General features: G+C 41.0%; 1 protein-coding gene across 1 annotated transcript in view; it reads left to right on the top strand.

Annotated features, from left to right (window-relative positions):
- The window catches only part of SVIL (supervillin), a 139,826-nt gene that overhangs the window by 45,600 nt on the left and 77,520 nt on the right, over window positions 1–16,706 (top strand). The window contains exons 4-6 of the mRNA XM_060163252.1: window positions 5,223–5,280; window positions 5,395–5,546; window positions 8,632–9,307. Of these exons, the coding sequence (XP_060019235.1) occupies window positions 5,223–5,280; window positions 5,395–5,546; window positions 8,632–9,307 (886 nt within the window). The remainder of the gene's footprint in view (window positions 1–5,222; window positions 5,281–5,394; window positions 5,547–8,631; window positions 9,308–16,706) is intronic.

Genomic DNA, 16,706 nt, shown 5'->3' with positions numbered 1-16,706 from the left:
GTCAGACAGAGGAAGACAAATATCAGATATCACTTATATGTGGAATCTAAACACTGATACAAATGAACGTATTTACAAAACAGACTCACAGACATAGAAAACAAACATGGTTACCAAAGGGGAAAGCAGGGGTGGGGGGTGGGGATAAATTAGGAGTTTGGAGTTAACAGATACACACTACTGTATATAAAATAGATAAACAACAAGGACCTATAGCACAGGGAACTATATTCAGTATCTTGTAGTAACCTATGATAGAAAAGCATCTGAAAAGTCATATATATATATGACTGAATCACTTTGCTGTACACCTGAAACATTGTAAATCAACTATACAACTATACTTCAATAAAAAATAAATTAAAAGAAGAAACAGCTTTGGTGAAAGGTCAGAATTTTTATCTATTCTGAAAAAAACAAAACCAAAAAAAGAAAAAAAAGCAGCAACAAAACACATGAGATCAAGCCCAGAAGAAATTAGACCAGAAAAAAAATAGTCTTTTAATAGAAACGAAATCCAGTTTATACAGGCCCACTGGCAAATTCGCATGTATCATGAGGAACTGAGTTGGTCGTACGCCCGGACACAGGGTGACAAAGATGGATACTTGAAGGACCCCAGGGATCTGGCCCGGTGGAAACAAACAGGGAAATTTTTCAGTTTTCAAGTACTTAACAACACTGTCAACTGAAATGGAGGCTTATTCTATGTTGCTCCGGAGGCCAAAGTAAGAAGAATGTCTAGAATTACAAGGAGGCGGGTGAAATTTAGTGGGAGAAGGAAAATTCTGATAGTCCGTAGTACGTCGAAGTGAAATGCACTGCATTGTGATCTCATTCGTTCTGCATTAACTGTTCAAGTCAGGTCATAAGCCACGTAGTCAAGGGTAGGACAGATGCCATGAAGGGTTCCCACCTGGAACCCCAAGTATGAAATGGAAAGGCCCTTCTGATTTTTTAAGACTGTTTGTGAAAGACAAACTCAATTTAATCTGAGCCAAATGTAAAAGTCTATGAAGACGATCAAAGCAAAGAATAAGAATGAACAACTTGATTTTAGCAATAGCTTAGACTTGACTGATTAGGGAAAGTTATATAAAGCTAAAGTTTTCCCTCTTCCTCTCTCCCCTGCCCCCAGTTCCTTGATGAATAATAGACAATATTAAGATCATAAAAATTAAGAACAGTATGAGAGCCTAGATTCCTTAAGGTTCAACGACTTGGAACTCTACATATAACAAAATTTTAAAATGCATAAGCTTATTAACCAGTTTAATTAAACATGTTACCATAATTGGTAATAAAAATCATGATTTTCACCAAAGATCATTAACTTTATGTACTCACCAGATTTATGTTTCTAAATTAACAAGGCCTTTAAAACATGCTTTTAAAGTGTCAGAGTCCCTGTTCCCCTAAATTTCATCTAAATTCCCATAGTCTTATTTTACAGTCTTTACTGTTTATCAGTTTGGGCAGGCGTGGTTGCAAAGACCCAGGTATAACCAGTGAACTTTCCACTTCCATGTTTGTTATTCTCTCGGTTCTTAGCAATAGCAGGTGAAAAGTAGGAATTGATTATGACTTTTAATGGCATGGAGTTTCATGTATGTTTATAAGTTTACAGAAGTCTCTTCCTGTTCATTTAGTGAGGGATTTTTGCTTCCGTGAAATCGAGCTCTAAAATGATCATTGATTTTTCTGTAAGGAACTTCCTTTAACTGTGTATCACAAACAGGTAGTCAAGGGATTAAGACCCTTTACCTGTGTAAAACTTATCATATTAAAATAGATTTTCCATTAAGGAATTATGAAATGGACCAAATATATGACTCTCCTTTTTTTTAACAGTGTCATTGAGACATAATTCCTATACCATACAATTCATCCATTTAAAGTGGACAGTTCAGTGGCTCTTGGTAGATTCACATAATCGTGCATTGATCAGCAGAGGCAATTTTAGAACATTTTTATTTTCCCCCAAAAACCCCTTCTCTTAGCCATCAGGTCTCCCCCTCATTCCTCTAGGTGTGTGATGACTTATTTTAGAAGTTGCTGGTCTTTATATTAGTGGCTGCCATCCACGTGTAAAACTTAAAGGGGATTTACTCCTGGGGAAGAAAGAGAAGCCTTCAGAATGTTCTGGATCTGGCCTATGGTATCAAATGCAGGCAGGGAGAGAGCTGTTCTTGGCAGTCCCCCCGCCACTTATATTTCTTTGGAAGATTCTGCTGTACTCAGGCTTGGGAGACTGAACTCAACAATAACTTTACCAGAAAGCCTGTTCTCAGAACTAACTGAAGAAACCACGTTTCCTAAAAAAAGCCCCTAACAGAACCAATTATCCTATTGGTATTATATATTATTGGTATTGGTATTGGTATTGGTATTGGTATTATATATTATTACAAAGTATATGAGGCAGTTAAATATTTTTTATAAAGTATTATAGCCCTGATGTCAAAGTCCCTTAAATTGCCTTACTTGGAAAATGACCAACACAAGGCCCAGCAGAAATAACTGAAGAACTAGACTCACAGAATCTATATTGTTAGACAAGGGCAGCAGCTGAAATCACAGGTATAAAGGGTACAAGTCTCAATACACTTGAAAGCAAAGTAGAAAATTTGTTACAACAGAAGTTAGATCAGCTGTGCTAGCTTCTGTCTGGATTTATGTTGATGAATATCACTGTTTTCTGAACCATGTTTTAGTTATATACATATGACACAGCACACCATCAATTGAATTATGGCTTTTGCATCTATTTTTTCAAAATTCTTATTCCTTGTTTTGAGGAAATAGACACTGAAAATTTAGAGGTAAAAAGGGTATCAGGCTGCAACCTACTCTTAAATGATTCAGAAAGATTAATATGTAAATATGTGCATTTGTATGCATGTGTATGTACACAAATATGCATATGGAGAGAGAGAAAGAGGGTAAAAAACTCAATCAAATGTAGTGACCAATGTTAACGTATGAAATATGTCTTTTAATTTTTCTGAGTCTGAAATTATATAAAAATTTTAAAGGAAGGAAACCTTTTGGGAGATTATAAATAATAATAAACTCTATTCAGGACTGGCAGAAGATAACAATGATAGAAGAGTCCGTGGTCTCTACACCTGGTACATGGAGTGATGACATGTTTCCACAGTCGGGGCAATTCCCATGATTTTTTAGTATTAGCTTCTTTTCCAGTGTTTTATGATAAACCCAACCAAAACGCGGGAGGCGGGGTGCCTAATAAGGACTGCACGTGCCCGTATGAAGGTGTTCTGTTTCCTGGAAAGGAATGAAAAAAGTGCACACACACGTCAGCCATTGAAATAAAGCATCCTTCTCTTTTATACAACCGACATGTTTTCACATGGAATAGGTGTACCAGAGTAATTATGTTACATGTGTGTTTTACTAAGTTTGCTTTTAAATGGTAGACTTGGAGAAGGGAAACCAAACTCCAGATGTCTCTCTGCTCCTTCTTTTTGCCTTCCACACCGTTTCTTTTCTCTGTTGTCTCGTGTCTGTAGGAGTGAGGCAGGTCTTGGTCCTCAAGAATTAATTTGTTAGAAAGAGTAGACGGAGAGGTAACTTATTTACTGGAGGGATTTTTTATTTTCCTAGAAGATTCACTGTAGATTTCCACGAAGAATTAACAAGCTCATGGGCCCATTTAAAGTATAGCTTGATTTATGACCTTATTTTGTTCCCCAGTAAATGATCAGGGACACTGCTCTAAGCCACACTTCCTCCAAAGGCAGGAGGTACCATGGTAACCAAACCCTTGCCTTCTACACCAAACACGAGAAGCCAGACGCCCACCCCCAGCTGCTCTGGTGCCTGTGAAGGCCACTGGACAGACAGACTTGTGAAGCCAACTGTCCTTTGAAAACAGTCAATCCAGCTAACTGTTCAGGTGGCCGTCATTTAAAAATAAATTTAGAAAGATGGCTGGTATCTCTGAACACAATCAAAGGACAGTATAAAAGTCGTGTGTGCACGCACATGTGAGGTTTTGACTCACTACTAAGAATAACCACTTAGGGACTTCCCTGGCGGTCCAGTGGTTAGGATTCGGGGCTCTCACTGCCGTGGATTGGATTCAGTTCCTGGTCGGGGAACTGAGATCCCACAAGCCATGCGGCAGAGCCAAAAATAAAAATAACCACTTAAAAAAATCCAGTGGAAATTGAAGCAGCTGAAAATTCAATTCTGTGCATTCATACCCTATCCTGTGAGTTTCTGCTTTGACTCAGCCTCGCAAATGTTTCGTGGGCCCCAGGGCTGTCGCAGCCCTCTGTTCCTAGGACCTCAGTGGAGCTGGTCAGACGAGCCCTTACGAATTCACGTGATTGAGGAGGACATAAGGAGAGGGACCTCGGTTCTCTGCCAAGTTTGGCCGTTTCTCCAGAGAAACCATTGTTTGGCCTCTCAGTGCAATATCTTTGTGGCCAGTGTCACGGGAGACCCTCGCAACGTCAGTAGGACGCTCATCTGATCTCCCAGCCTTGCCGGGAGAGTAGGGGTCATTACATTTTCCATCATCCACCTGAATTATAGCCAGGAAGCAAACGTTAACATTTCCTTCCAGGGAAAGCCTGTAAGGGGAGGCATAGGAACTGGGTTAATCTAAACTGTAGTTGATCGAGGTGTGCAGTCATGCACCGTTAGAAACCCCACCGGGTAGTTACAGGTCTTTACAGGTCAGTGATGGGGGACGTAGGAGTGGTGTGAGCTCCTGACTGCTGCGGCTTGCTGGTAGCACATGGGGGTTCACAGTACTTTAGTCTCTACTTTTGCACGTTTGCAGTTTTGATGATGGAAAGCTTGAAATACTGTGCTAAACCTAATACTGAAAAACAGTGAGATTTGTGCTGGCTGGAGAGAGATTCAGGGCTAGGCTCCCTCTGGCTCCCCTGGATGAAATAGAACTCACTCTTATTACTCCATGGTTTTACTTCTTAGACCAGCCTGTGACGTGTGTGTGTGTGTGTGTGTGTGTGTGTGTGTGTGTACACGTACTCATCTGGCATCTGCCTCCCCCTATTATAAGACAGTTTGCAGGAACTGTGTCCGTTTTGTGTATCACTGTTGCATGGGAGCCATGAACAGAAGTATGAGTTCCATAAATAGATGTTGCATGAACGAATGAATGAATAAAATGAACGCATGACGACTAAATACTGGACTATCTTTTTTTCTTTATTGTCTTATTTTAGTTGCAGAATTAAGAAAACTCTTTGAACCAAAGAGGAAAGAATTTTCAGACATGAAAAGGTAAGATGTTCGTTGTACATAATTAGGAAGTAGAAGAGTTTGCAAAGCAGTGTCCAGTGTTGCCTGAGAACTGATGTCCGTGGCTCACCACGCCTTTGCTGGTGTCTTGTACAGAAAAGAAAGAATTGCCAGGCGCCTAGAAGGAATCGAAACCGACACGCAGCCCATCCTCTTGCAGAGCTGCACGGGCTTAGTGAGTCATCATCTGCTGGAGGAGGACCTGCCCAGATACACGCGCGCCACAGACCCAGCCAGTCCTCACATCGGTGAGCTTGTGGCCCGGTGGCCCGTCACCAGCCTTTTCTATCCAGCACTCCTGGAAAATGAAATGTTCCAAGAGCGTGAATTGTGTAGATGTAAAATGTGTATTAAATCTGTGGGTTTGTTCAAACCAGCAGCAGCACCTGTGTCAGCTCTGCCACACGCCCCAGGTGTGGTCCTCCAGTGTCACAGCAGTGAGAAATGACCCCCCAGTTGCGTAATTGATGACCAGTCATTTGTCTCCCGCACCTCCACCCCCGCGCCCCAGACCATCCCAGGGCAGGAACTGTGTCTCTCTCTCCACCCGCTCAGGGCCCCAGCTGTCAGAGACCCTCAGGTTTGTTTGGGAAAGGGCTGAGTAAGACAGGCATCTCTTATAATAGGTTTAAATAGAATGCACAGGTGCCCAGCACAGGACAGCGTTGCTTTCGGCAGGGAGCCTGGAAGAGCAAAGCTGGACCTCGAATGACTGGGGCTCTTACTCTATGTGTTTATGCAACAAGCATCCTATTTAAGTTATTTTAATAGGTGTAATTTTAAATGCATTGTGTATCTATTTCATGTTGAACAGCATGTCAAACATGACAGCTTTTCCTTGGTTACTCAGACGTTGCTGTAGCATCAGATAATCCACGTGACCTTGAGAGAGGGTGACGCGCGCGCGGGGCTGCCCTTCCTGCCCTCCCCGTCCCTGGCTCTGCGGCTCTGTGCTGCTGCTCTTATATCCGGTATTTTCTGGTTCCTTCCTGAGAGAGAGATGCTGGTCTCCCTTCGCGATGTGATAAGTTTGCCCGTCTCTACAGTTTCTGGTTTTCTGCAGTCAGAAAACTAGAGAACTAAGGTTCTTTTTTACATACGTGAAGAAGCAAAAGTAGACAGAGTACCAAGATATATGGCCAGAAATAAACCCCAGTGTATATAACATGTTAATCCATGTATTATATGATCATTGAAGCGTCACGTTAGTAAGAAAAGGAAGAATTATTTAATAAACCGGTAATGGGAAAAATGAGATAGCAGTGGGGAGGAACTATACCCCCTCCTCACTTCCTACCCAAACCAAAGTAAGGTCCAATTAATCACATAATTAATTTTAAGAGAATAATTAAAAACACGAAAACAAAGGTGAGTGTTTAGTTCCAGCTGAATGGAAAAGGACTTTCAAAACACTGAAACAGCTGTAGAAATCACCAATGACCAGGTCCATTGACTTGACTGCATAATAATTAACATCTGTGCTTCAAAGAAAATCTTTGACTTCACAAAAAATTAAGGAAGTTTAAAAATATCCATGAAGAAGATAAAGAGCTCATATTCCTATAAAATTTTACACAAAACAATAAAAATGACACTGTGAATCAAAAGAATATAGAGCAGTAAGCTTGACCAGATATTCCAGAGAAGAAAAAGATAATGATACAAATGCTAAATAATTGAAAAATGCATGCATCCTCTTTTTCTAGTAATCAAAGGCAATTTTTAATTTAATTAAAAAAATTTTTTTTGAGAAACAGGACATCATGATAAACATTTTTAAAAATGTGGAACTGGGCTTCCCTGGTGGCGCAGTGGTTGAGAGTCCGCCTGCCGATGCAGGGGACACGGGTTCGTGCCCTGGTCCGGGAAGATCCCACATGCCGCGGAGCGGCTGGGCCCGTGAGCCATGGCCGCTGAGCCTGCGCGTCCGGAGCCTGTGCTCCGCAACGGGAGAGGCCACAGCAGTGAGGGGCCCGCGTACCGCAAAAAAAAAAAAAAAAAAGTGGAACTATTTATATAAATCCAAAATAGAGATATAAAGATGAAGTACAACAGATACAGATAGATAATAAATTATTGTGTGATTATTTGATAGTCTCATGTATAGTTTTATATATTACGTATGTGCTTTCTTAAATTTTTTAATTGAAGTATAGTTGATTTAAAATGTTGCGTTAATTTCTGCTGTACACCAAGGTGATTCAGTTATACATACGTGTACATTCTTTTTCATATCCTCAAAGGCGAGTTTTAAAATTAACACTCGGTGTTACTGAGAGCATACATTGCAGGTTCCAGTGTACATCGATTCAAGCTTTACAAAAGTTAATTTGACAGTCTAGCACGTGTCTTAAAATGATGTACCTACTGATAAAGCAATTCCACTTTTGTGCAACTATCTTTTGTAATAGTAATCAGAAAATAAGATGGATTAAAAGTTAGAGTCAACTTCAGTGCCCAGGAATATGAGAACGGTTAAATTGATTCTGGAATGCCTGTAGTGTGAAATATTATGAAGCCTTAAAATGATGTCTTCAAAATAGGATTTCCACACTTAGAAAAATGTTTTATGTAGGACATTAAGGTTACATAAAATATGAGTTATTTTATATAGAAAAAAAGAAGAAATCACTTATATAAAAAGAAATCACATATAAAAGACTAGAAAGAGTGTATAGAAAAGTTTAGCAAATTATCCGTGTATTTATTACTGATTATTGTATGTTAGTGATTATTGGTGATTTGGAGGTTAACCTTCCTGTTTTCACTGTAGACCTTTTCTACATCAAGCATGCAGAGTATAATTGGAAAAAGCCACTTCTGTTAAAAAAAAAACAAACAAAAAACACAGCCACACCTGGCAGATGTTGACATGGGCCATCATTGTTATGGTTACTATCAGATCCTGTGTGGTTTCCCATGAAACCACTATCCATCACTCGTCAAATTACAGCAGTTCAAATATCTGTTATCTTTTCTAGAGGAGTCTGAACTCGTCCTCTGGCCTCACACATGAAACATTAAACTCAAAAGCAGAAAAGTAAATAAGGGGAAATAGGCACTGAACTAGAGTGAGGGCTGCCGGGACTGAGCTGTAGCTGCGGCCATGCTTGACCCAGCTTATGCAGCCCATTGAACGTCACGGCCTTTATGTATTTCACTGCAGACCTCAAACTTCTTCAGCATCCCAGGTAAATCATTTTAGGCAGCTGCACGTAAGTGAGAAATTGGACCTTCACAGCCTGGGCGCTCGGAGCATATCGTGTACGGAACAGAGTAGAATAACCTCATTTTATTATTTGCTTGAAATCTGTGTGTGTGATCTTCTTGTAGGCCAATCAAATGAAGAGGAAGAAACTTTGGATTCTTCCTTAGAAAAGCAGACTCGGTCCAAACACTGCACAGAATCCTCGGGCATCCATGGTGACTCCCCCTACGGTTCCAGCATCATGGACACCCAGGGCCTAGAGTCCAAAGCCGAAAGGATCGCCAGGTACAAAGCAGAGAGGAGACGGCAGCTGGCAGAAAAGTATGGGCTCACCCTGGACCCGGAAGGCGACGCTGAATCTCCTTCTCGATACAGCAAGTCCAGGAAGGACCCTGAGACGGCTGAGAAAAGGGGAGGGAAAAGTGACCGCTCTGCTGAGCCCAGCAGAGATTCGGGCGCTTCCTACTCCAGGACCGAGATCCCGGGGCTCAGGAGCTGCGTGGCTGGGTCCAAGGACCACGCCCTCCACCGGCGCGATGGTGTTTCTGACGCAGAGGTGCTGCTCAACGTAGAAAACCAAAGACGAGGTCAAGAGCCCAGTGCCACCGGGCCAGCCCGAGACCTGCCCCCCGCGGGGGAGGGTTCTGCATCCTTCCCATTCTCCGGGCGAGACTGCACCCTCGGTGAAATGCCGAGGTCCCCAAAGCCAACGCACAGCCTGCCCGGGCCGCCACCTGGGCAGCCAGCCTCTCCGAGCCACTCAACAGGCGACCTGCCACTCCCTGCCGAGGCTCGAGCCAGGTAAGTGCTGACCTGCGGACACCTGCGTCCCCTCTGCCACTGCTGTGTCTGGGATCTGGGGGTCCTCAGCGCTCTGCGGAAGTCTGGGCTCACCGCAGAAATAATGCGATTTATGGTTTTTTAATTTCCGCAGTCTCAACACAGGTCCTACGGAAGCAGAAAGCTTCCTGGTCTTTTTGATTTATATAATTCTTGGTGTGTTCTTTTTTAAAAGAATAAATTGAACAGGTGTCATGGGGACACACTTTCAGGACCTTTTTCTTTTTTTAACATCTTTATTGGAGTATAATTGCTTTACGTTGTTGTGTTAGTTTCTGCTTTATAACAAAGTGAATCCGCTTTACGTACACATATATCCCCATATCTCCTCCCTCTTGCATCTCCCTCTTGAGCCTCCCTACCCCACCCCTCTAGGTGGACACAAAACACTGAGCTGATCTCCCTGTGCTATGCGGCTGCTTCCCACTAGCGATCTATTTTACGTTTGGTAGTGTGTATATGTCCATGCCACTCTCTCACTTCGTCCCAGCTTACCCTTCCTCCTCCCCGTCCTCAAGTCCATTCTCTACGTCGTATGTTCCTATTATCATTTTCTTAACTGTTTTGGGTTTATTATTGTAGGTCTTTTCCTTCTCTTGTGTTTCCTGCCTAGAGAAGTTCCCTTGGCATTTGTTGTAAAGCTGGTTTGGTGGTGCTGAACTCTCTCAGCTTTTGCTTGTCTGTAAAGGTTTTAATTTCTCCATCAAATCTGAATGAGATGCATGCTGGGTAGAGTAATCTTGGTTGTAGGTTTTTCCCCTTCATCACTTTAAATATGTCCTGCCACCCCCTTCTGGCTTGCAGAGTTTCTGCTGAAAGATCAGCTGTTAACCTTACGGGGATTCCCTTATACATCATTTGTTGCTTTTCCCTTGCTGCTTTTAATATTTTTTCTTTGTATTTAATTTTTGATAGTTTGATTAATATGTGTCTTGGCATGTTTCTCCTTGGATTTATCCTGTATGGGGCTCTCTGTGCTTCCTGGACTTGATTGACTATTTCCTTTCCCATATTAGGGAAGTTTTCGACTATAATCTCTTCAAATATTTTCTCAGTCCCTTTCTTTTTCTCTTCTTCTTCTGGGACCCCTATAATTCGAATGTTGGTGCGTTTAATGTTGTCCCAGAGGTCTCCGAGACTGTCCTCAGTTCTTTTCATTCTTTTTTCTTTATTCTGCTCTGCAGTAGTTATTTCCACTACTTTATCTTCCAGGTCACTTATCTGTTCTTCTGCCTCAGTTATTCTGCTGTTGATTCCTTCTAGAGAATTTTTAATTTCATTTATTGTGTTGTTCATCATTGTTTGTTTCATCTTTAGTTCTTCTAGGTCCTTGTTAAATGTTTCTTGCATTTTCTCTATTCTATTTCCAAGATTTTGAATCATCTTTACTATCATTATTCTGAATTCTTTTTCAGGTAGACTGCCTATTTCCTCTTCATTTGTTTGGTCTGGTGGGTTTTTACCTTGCTCCTTCATCTGCTGTGTGTTTTTCTGTCTTCTCATTTTGCTTATCTTACTGTGTTTGGGGTCTCCTTTTTGCAGGCTGCAGGTTCGTAGTTTCCATTGTTTTTGGTGTCTGTCCCCAGTGGCTAAAGTTGGTTCAGTGGGTTGTGTAGGCTTCCTGGTGGAGGGGACTAGTGCCTGTGTTCTGGTGGATGAGGCTGGATCTTGTCTTTCTGGTGGGCAGGTCCACTTCTGGTGGTGTTTTTTGGCGTGTCTGTGACCTTATTATGATTTTAGGCAGCCTCTCTGCTGATGGGTGGGGTTGTGCTCCTGTCTTGCTAGTTGTGTGGCCTGGGGTGTCCAGCACTGGAGCTTGCTGGTCGTTGGGTGGAGCTGGGTCTTAGTGTTGAGACAGAGATCTCTAGGAGAGCTCTCACCGATTGATATTACATGGAGCCGGGAGGTCTCTGGTGGTCCAATGTCCTGAACTCGGCTCTCCCACCTCAGAGGCTCAGGCCTGACACCCGGTCAGAGCACCAAGACCCTGTCAGCCACACGGCCGGTATGTGGGGAGTTTCTTGCCTTTGGGAAGTGTGAGGTCTTAGGTGTTCTGTAGGAGTTGTTCCACACGTAGAAGTATTTTTGATGTATTTGTGGGGATTGCCACGTCTCACTCCTCCACCGTCTTGAAGGTCCTCCTCATGACCTTTCTTCTTACTGTGTTTCTCACTTGCCTTTAACAACTGTCTTTTTCTTTGTTTTTCTGTGGTCATACCCAAGACTTTGGGGCGATTGTTTTTGTTGCAGTCATTTAAAGTCACCAAGCAGAAGGACACCACTAACCAGTTTCCACTGGGTCTCAGTTTAGGGTATGAAGTGTGACTGTGATATACGCTGAATATAACTGTGACATATGTTTTATAAGTATATTGGCACGCTAAGAAGACAGCTGTGTATACGAGCATCTCATTGAAAAGATCAGCCAGTAGGAGAAATCGCTGTGTCATAGGGTCAATCTATGGAAAATCAGAAAAGGAATAAAATCAAAAAGTCAGATGCCAGAGAGGATATGTGTTTCTTTCTCAATTGAAATATCTAAATTTAAATTTAAGTTCAGTTTAGATATTTAAATCTAATAAGCATGATGACCAATTAAAATGCAATCTACTTAAACATCCTACATAACGGTTTGGGGTAATTGTCTAGACAGACTCCGACATGTATTTTTTCAGTTCAAACGAGCGTTAGCTTTGCAGGTGAATTGAGGAAGGATGAGAACCCGAGATAAAGCAAGTTTATTCTGGAAGAAAAAAAAGGATGTTGGAAAATACTCCTGTTTATTCCACATTGGAACGGAGCAGTACATATGGTCGTCTTCATATGGCAGTTGTATATCTAAAGCAGCTTATTTTAGTTATTGAAGTATGTTGACCTCAAGACCTGTCACCACTTGCTTGATCATCTATACTAGAATATTTAGGGATATTAGTTTCTAAGAGAATTCAATAGTATGGGTCCTGATTGTATTTTGAGGGCCTTTGTCCAGCCTTTGAACTTAACTGCTTAAAATTTAGGGACCTATTGTCTCGTGCTTTGAAAGGGAAGTCTGTTGTTTGGGAAATTTGCTTTTCCTAGTAGAAGCAGTGTTTTGGCGTTAGTTACGCTCTGTCAAAGCAAACTCTTCATGGGCTGTGTGAGCAGGACAGACAAACTTAACATCGCAGTTTGGTTACATGGGTTAAAAAATAATGAGGAATCTAATTTCTGAGTGCCATATCATGAAAACTGTTTATTATCATGGTGTCTAGGTTAGCCATCTAGATCACATATAGTAGATGAGATTTTGAAGCAGTTGTAATAATAATTAAAACCACGTTGAGTATTCCAGGTAAAATGACAGAATTCTTAATAGTTCTCTGTGAGTTAAAATCTCAATATTCAAAAATATATATCACTTAAAATCTCAAGAGCCCATCTCCTTCTAGATTATTTGAAGAGGCACGTTACCTGGAAATTTTCGTAAGCCTTAGCCTGACAGCGCCTTACTTTCATGGAAGAAAGGCTTAAAAGTATTGAGAAATTGTAAAGGAGTTCACAAGGAAGCACGTGCCTTATTTTTTTTGAAGCCACTCAAGGCATACAATTCTATGACTTACAGGCAAAGAAACACAAATCATTTCATACGTGTAAGGAAAATACCTCAGATATATTTACATTAAAAAAGGATGGAAAATAATGTGACAGGTATGATGTTAAAGTAGCATTGGGATTTATTTGGCAATGATTCTATTTATTCACCTTTTAAAGATGGATTTAAATGGATGAACATTCTGCTAGTTGTCCTTTCTCTAGAGCCAGGAAATTCAGGTGTCAGAAGGTCATTGTTGTCTCACTTCCACTTGGGGAGAAGAAAGACAAAAAATATTTTGTGAACTGAAACAGTAACCAGAGAACCCTCGGTGACCCAGTAACCATAAGTGAAAATAAGATGGTGTCTGACCTGGAAATATGTGACAGAGAAGTTTAGAAGATTAAGGAATGACCAAAAATAATTATCTACAAATAACAAAACAATTGAATGCCATACTTAATCATGGATTTGTCCTATCACTGAAACGGAGTATTTTTCTCACTGCTGTATTTTACTCTTTCATCACCTAGCTCTACCAGGATTTGGAACTATTCATCTCTGAATTAAGTCATGCCCATTCCATCGTTTCATTTTGTGCTCACGAGAAAGAGGCTCTTTTTGTTTCATTAATTAAATAGGAATACATCACTCATGAACTATAACATCAAAACACTGCCCGTGGTGTCCTAAATTTCAAATGTGAGCCAGATAGCGAATGCATGGTTTTTGTATATTCTCATATATGCTAATGCAGAAATATATGTACACACAGAATAATCATTAGTTCTTACACTGTACTGTACTGTTTTTAAGCATTATAAGCTCAGTAACAATCTCTAGGGCAATATTTAGCTGAGTAGTAAGTTTATTTTAGAATTATTTAACGTTCAGTTTATATGATAAAGAACATATGTATGTGTGTATGTTAATGTATGTATGTGTATGTATGTTAGTCACAGGGTCTTCAGTTCAGAAACCCTGTTAGTTTCCCAGGAAGTCAGGTGAAAACATTGTTCTGCAGCAAACTAAGAATGTACATAGTAACAGAGCAGTATATATACACCACATTGTATATATGTGTGTGTGTGTGTGTGTATATATATATATATGCTATATTATATCAGTAATAGAGCATAAAACACCTCCCAACCACCATTCCCCAAATCCTGCCAAATCCTGTTAAGTCTGGGATTTCAGGAACTACGTTTTCTGACGAGGTGGTGTTACTGATACGAACCGTTCTTTGTTACTTCAGCCACTGTGAATTTTAGAATAAAATTCAAAGGGATCGGGGGCCTATGAATTATTATTCAAAAATTTAAAACTCTGAGCTCTATTAGAAATCCTAAATTCAAAGCTCTTGCTGAATTTGCTCCTCGGCGTATCTCTTAATATTGAAAGCAATAAGATGCACCATCTCGGTTCCTTCTGTGCGTGAAGGGACTCATTCACTACCCCGCGTCCCACAGCTGCTCTTCTCCTGAGTGTCTATACTTCCCTACATGACTGGAAAGAAGAGAATCACACCTGATTTCCTAGTGGTGACCTGCTCTGGAAAACCCTTGTTTTTGCTTGTTTGTTTGTTTATTACTCTACTGGGATCCCCATCACACCTTCTCCCACATAGTAAACTGTATCATTCGTGGCCAGAAAATGATGATGGGGGTTTCATGCAGAGCTGATGCTGACATTTGACCAGGGGCAGCCGCCACTGGTGATCTGATGGTTCAGACTGGGCTTCCCTCGCAATGGAGCGTTGGCCAGGAAGATAGGCCAGGGTATATCCTCCAGAACGATCTGTTACTGCCACACTGTGACATGCAGACTCTGGCCAGCTAGGAAGGAAGGGGGATTATGCTGCAGTCTTTCTTTCTTTTGAATTCAAAAAACTTTTTTTGTTTTGTTTTCTTTTGTTTTTAATTTTATTGAAGTTTAGTTGATTTACAAAGGTGTGTTAATTTCCGCTATACAGGAAAGTTATACATTCAGTTATACATATATTCAGTTATACATATACATATATTCAGTTATTCAGTTATACATGTATATATTCTTTTTCATATTCTTTTCATTGTGGTTTATCACAGGATATTGAATATAGTTCCCTGTGCTCTACAGTAGGACCTTGTGGTTTATCCATCATATACATAATAGTTTGCATCTGCTCATCCCACATTCCCACTCCATCCCTCTCCCTCCCCACCTCCCCTTTGGCTACCACAAGTCTGATCTCTGTGTCTGTAGGTCAGTTTCTGTTTTGTAGATATGTTCATTTGTGTCATATTTTAGATTCCACATATAAGTGATGTCATATGATATTTGTCTTTCTGTTTCTGACTTACTTCACTTAGTATGATAATTTCTCGGGCCATCCACGTTGCTGCAAATGGCATTGTTTCATTCTTTTTCAAGGCTGAGTAATATTCCATTGTGTGTGTGTGTGTGTGTGTGTGTGTGTGTGTGTGTGTGTGTGTGTACACATATATATACCACATCTTCTTCATCCATTCCTCTGTCGATGGACACAGGTTGTTTCCATGTCTTGGCTGTTGTAAATAGTGCTGCTATGAACGCAGGGGTGCACGTATCATTTTGGATTAGAGTTTTTATCCTTTATTTCTGATTGTTTGGGCATCTCCCAGTGAGAGGTTTGCATCTAAAAACCGTCTCCAGAGCCTGAAGCTCATTGTTTTGGTTAATTAGGGAGATGCTGAGGAAGGCACCTGCCTCTGGACCATCGGTGTTCCTGGGTCAGCTCCTGTCTCTACCAGGGCAGGAAGGTTCCTAACAGACTCTGCGTCAGGGCAGGATGTCATAAGAACAGAGATCTCCGAGGATCTACTCTTTAAAGAGACCACTGGGTGCTTCTCACGTGTCTATTTTTGTATCAGCACAGGATCGCTTTCACCTTTCAGTCCCTGTATCCCCAAACATCAGTCCTGGCCGTGTTCTTCTAAATTTGGGCTATTTTTATGGTTAACTCATGGCCATTTTTTTCCATTTTATTCTGTTTTCACTGGCAAGTATCCATTTCTGTCCATTGAAAGAAATAAGACTGTGTCACCCCCAATACTAGCTGGTTTGTCCTAAAAATGCAAAAGTCTGCCGGATTTTAAGATGTAAAGTTGTGCCTGTGTGCTTGTGCCTTTGCACATTCATAGTGTGTATGAATAGTAGCATACATATTCACTGCTAGTGAATACAAAGAAATCATTAGCAGCTTTCCAAACAACTTGCAGCAAATAAACTTTTAATTTGAATGAGATGCCGAAGTTAATAACTGTTCTTCCTAAGCTGAATCGTGTTTTATCATTAGGAGCTGTTATAGAATTAGAGCTGGACACCCACAGGGTGAAACTAATGTTACTGTGCTGGGTTTGACTTCCTTTTGGTGGCAGGAAGCACTTTTTTGTCTGTTAACTCTTAGGGGTTACAGGGAGTTAAAGCATGTCATCATATTGTATACTTAGGGATACAAACCCAGAGCAACTCCTGTCTTTGACAGCTTTGGGTGAATTCTTATTTCTTGGTGATACAATCCTCTGCCAGACAGTTGCCACATCATTAAAAAGTTCGGTTACACTCAAGGTCACCGTCTCATCCACAGTAATCCTATAGCCCTCTCCCGAGAGGTAACCTCTGCCCTATGGAGAGCTGGCTCACCCCAGGACCCCACAAAACAGATATTCTATGTTAAAGAATTTTAAACTCTCAGAACCAGAAGTAACCCGGGAGATTATTTAGTTTAAAAATCTATTTTATACATGAAAAAACCTCAGAAGATTA

This window comes from Lagenorhynchus albirostris, chromosome 1 (genome assembly GCF_949774975.1).
Source record: "Lagenorhynchus albirostris chromosome 1, mLagAlb1.1, whole genome shotgun sequence".
In the NCBI taxonomy this organism is placed as follows: Eukaryota; Metazoa; Chordata; class Mammalia; order Artiodactyla; family Delphinidae; genus Lagenorhynchus; species Lagenorhynchus albirostris.
This window is presented reverse-complemented; position numbering and strand designations above follow the sequence as displayed.